The sequence below is a fragment of the Neodiprion lecontei genome, chromosome 5 (assembly GCF_021901455.1).
Source record: "Neodiprion lecontei isolate iyNeoLeco1 chromosome 5, iyNeoLeco1.1, whole genome shotgun sequence".
Classification (NCBI taxonomy): domain Eukaryota; kingdom Metazoa; phylum Arthropoda; class Insecta; order Hymenoptera; family Diprionidae; genus Neodiprion; species Neodiprion lecontei.
In genome coordinates, this window is record NC_060264.1 from 14,914,668 (window position 1) to 14,916,693 (window position 2,026).

Consider the following 2,026-nt stretch of genomic DNA (forward strand, 5'->3'; position numbering starts at 1 on the left):
ATAGTTTGCGTCTTTTTGTCTGTTATACCAGTCAGCGTCAAACGTTCGTCGGTTGTTCGTCGTACGAGGGGCCTAACGGAACTTTCTTTGACCAAGTTGACGTCTGCACCGGTGTCAATAATAAATGTAGATATTTTTATTAGCTCGGGGGTGTCGATCGAAATTAGTGGAGGGTCAGCTGAAGCTGTTATGAGGATATGACTTGAAGATCGGAACGCTAGTTGTTTGCATTGCTCGCGGGCGCGTTCTCCCCGCGGGCGATGTTCCCGTTTAAATGTTTATTTGAGCCTGCATTGCCTTGGTTATTACGCGGAAAGGATCTACATCGGTCTACTGTGTGGCCTCTGCGATTACAATTGCCGCAGTATAGTTCTTGATTTCTGTTGGTCCTGTTGCATTCATCGTGGAAGTGGCCCATTCTGCGACATTTAGTACAATATCTTTTACTTTGCAAACGGTGACATTCCGTGATGGAGTGACCCTGGTGGTTACAAAATTGACAAGTGCTGGGCAGAGCATTAACGTGGTCAGCAGAACTGTTGTTCGGATGGAGCGCTTGGGCGTAGGTTCCGGGTTCGGTACGAGGCGCTGGTTGATGAACGTAACCACGTGTGGGCAATGACATCAGGGGGGGGATAGAGGAGGCCGCGGTGGGCACCTGAGACGGAGGAGCAGTATGGGGGGGTAACGGCAGACACATGGGTGTAGAGGGGGTAAAATAGTGTGCAGAGAATTGCATCTGACGGTTAATTAGCTCGGCTTCTTCACCTTCGGCGATGCTGCCGGCAGTTTCGAAGGTTGGTAATGGTCTGATAGTAGCGATTCTCCACTCCAATTCTGGCCGAAGCCCTCTGATAAACGATCTCGAGGTATCCTTCTTTAGATCGTTCAGTAGAAGCGTTGCTAAGTCTAGTGGGTGTTTGGCTATGATCGCTGTGCTTATTTCTTTTGATATTGCTCTTATTCTGCACGAGTAATCTATGATGCGCTCATATGGTTGTTGTGTAATTCTATCTAATTGAGCGGGTAACTGGCGTATGGGGATATCCGGGCGGTATGCTCGGCTAAGGGCAGTTATGAGGTCCTCGACGTCATTACAGTTAATGCCTACTAAATATTGGGAAGCGGGGCCTGTAACCTTTGATTGCGCAAATTTGGCGAAGGTCATTTTATCCGAAGCTTTTATAAGAGTCTCTACGTGACGTAATTGTTCTACAAATGAGTCAAAGGGCATGTTGTGGCCGTCAAAAGGGGGGATTGTCGGCAAGACATCTTTTACTGACCAAAAGTTTGAACCGGTTTCGTTAATTGGTGCCATGTCGATTTAAGCAGGGTATTGCAAGTATAGGAATAAAAATATCAACTTAGCACTAAGACTTAGAATAGACTTACAGGGCGAAGGTGAACGCAAAAACAGAGTACAGCATGGTTGTAGGCAGCTGGACGCAGGTGAAACTTGAAGAGGCGATACACGTCATGCGTCGGCACGAGGAGGGTATAGATGAGGTACTCCGTGGCGTGTTGATAAATAAGTGTGGTAATCCAGGTCTTAGGGCGATGCCACTTTCGGGTCCAGATTCTCTTCTTAACAGGGTTGCAGGAGTCCGAATGAGCGGGAAGGGTCCATTCGATATTTGTCGGTTCGAAAGGTGATGTGTTCAGATGCGGTGTGCGGCTTAACTTGGCTGTCGCACTGAATTTCCACTCGCTACACAGTTATTCGACGTCGTATCTATCGATGAATTTCAATAGTACCAAAATGTGACGGAGTTATTGAGATTGGGGACTCTTTGCAGAGCCTGTATCCGTGGCGAGTTGAATAGGTTCTGCGTGCCTGTCACAGTACTTTGTGGCCCAGAGTTCTTTCGTAACACGGCTATCACTGATTGGTACGGCGTTAGAAATTTTGAGCACTGAACACTTTCGTAGAAAACATGCAGCACTGCACTGACGAGTAGGTCGACGGGCAAAACCGCTGCCACCAAAATGTTACGGGGTAGATTGCTTAGGCTCCGATGAGCGGTAA

At 47.8% G+C, this 2,026-nt stretch overlaps 1 protein-coding gene across 1 annotated transcript; it reads right to left on the bottom strand.

The window, feature by feature from the left end:
* Positions 1 to 217: 217 nt before the first annotated feature.
* LOC124294400 lies at positions 218 to 1,318 on the bottom strand. The gene has a single exon (XM_046739351.1). The coding sequence runs from the start codon at positions 1,316 to 1,318 to the stop codon at positions 218 to 220; it is 1,101 nt and encodes a 366-aa protein (XP_046595307.1).
* Between the last annotated feature and the right edge of the window lie 708 nt (positions 1,319 to 2,026).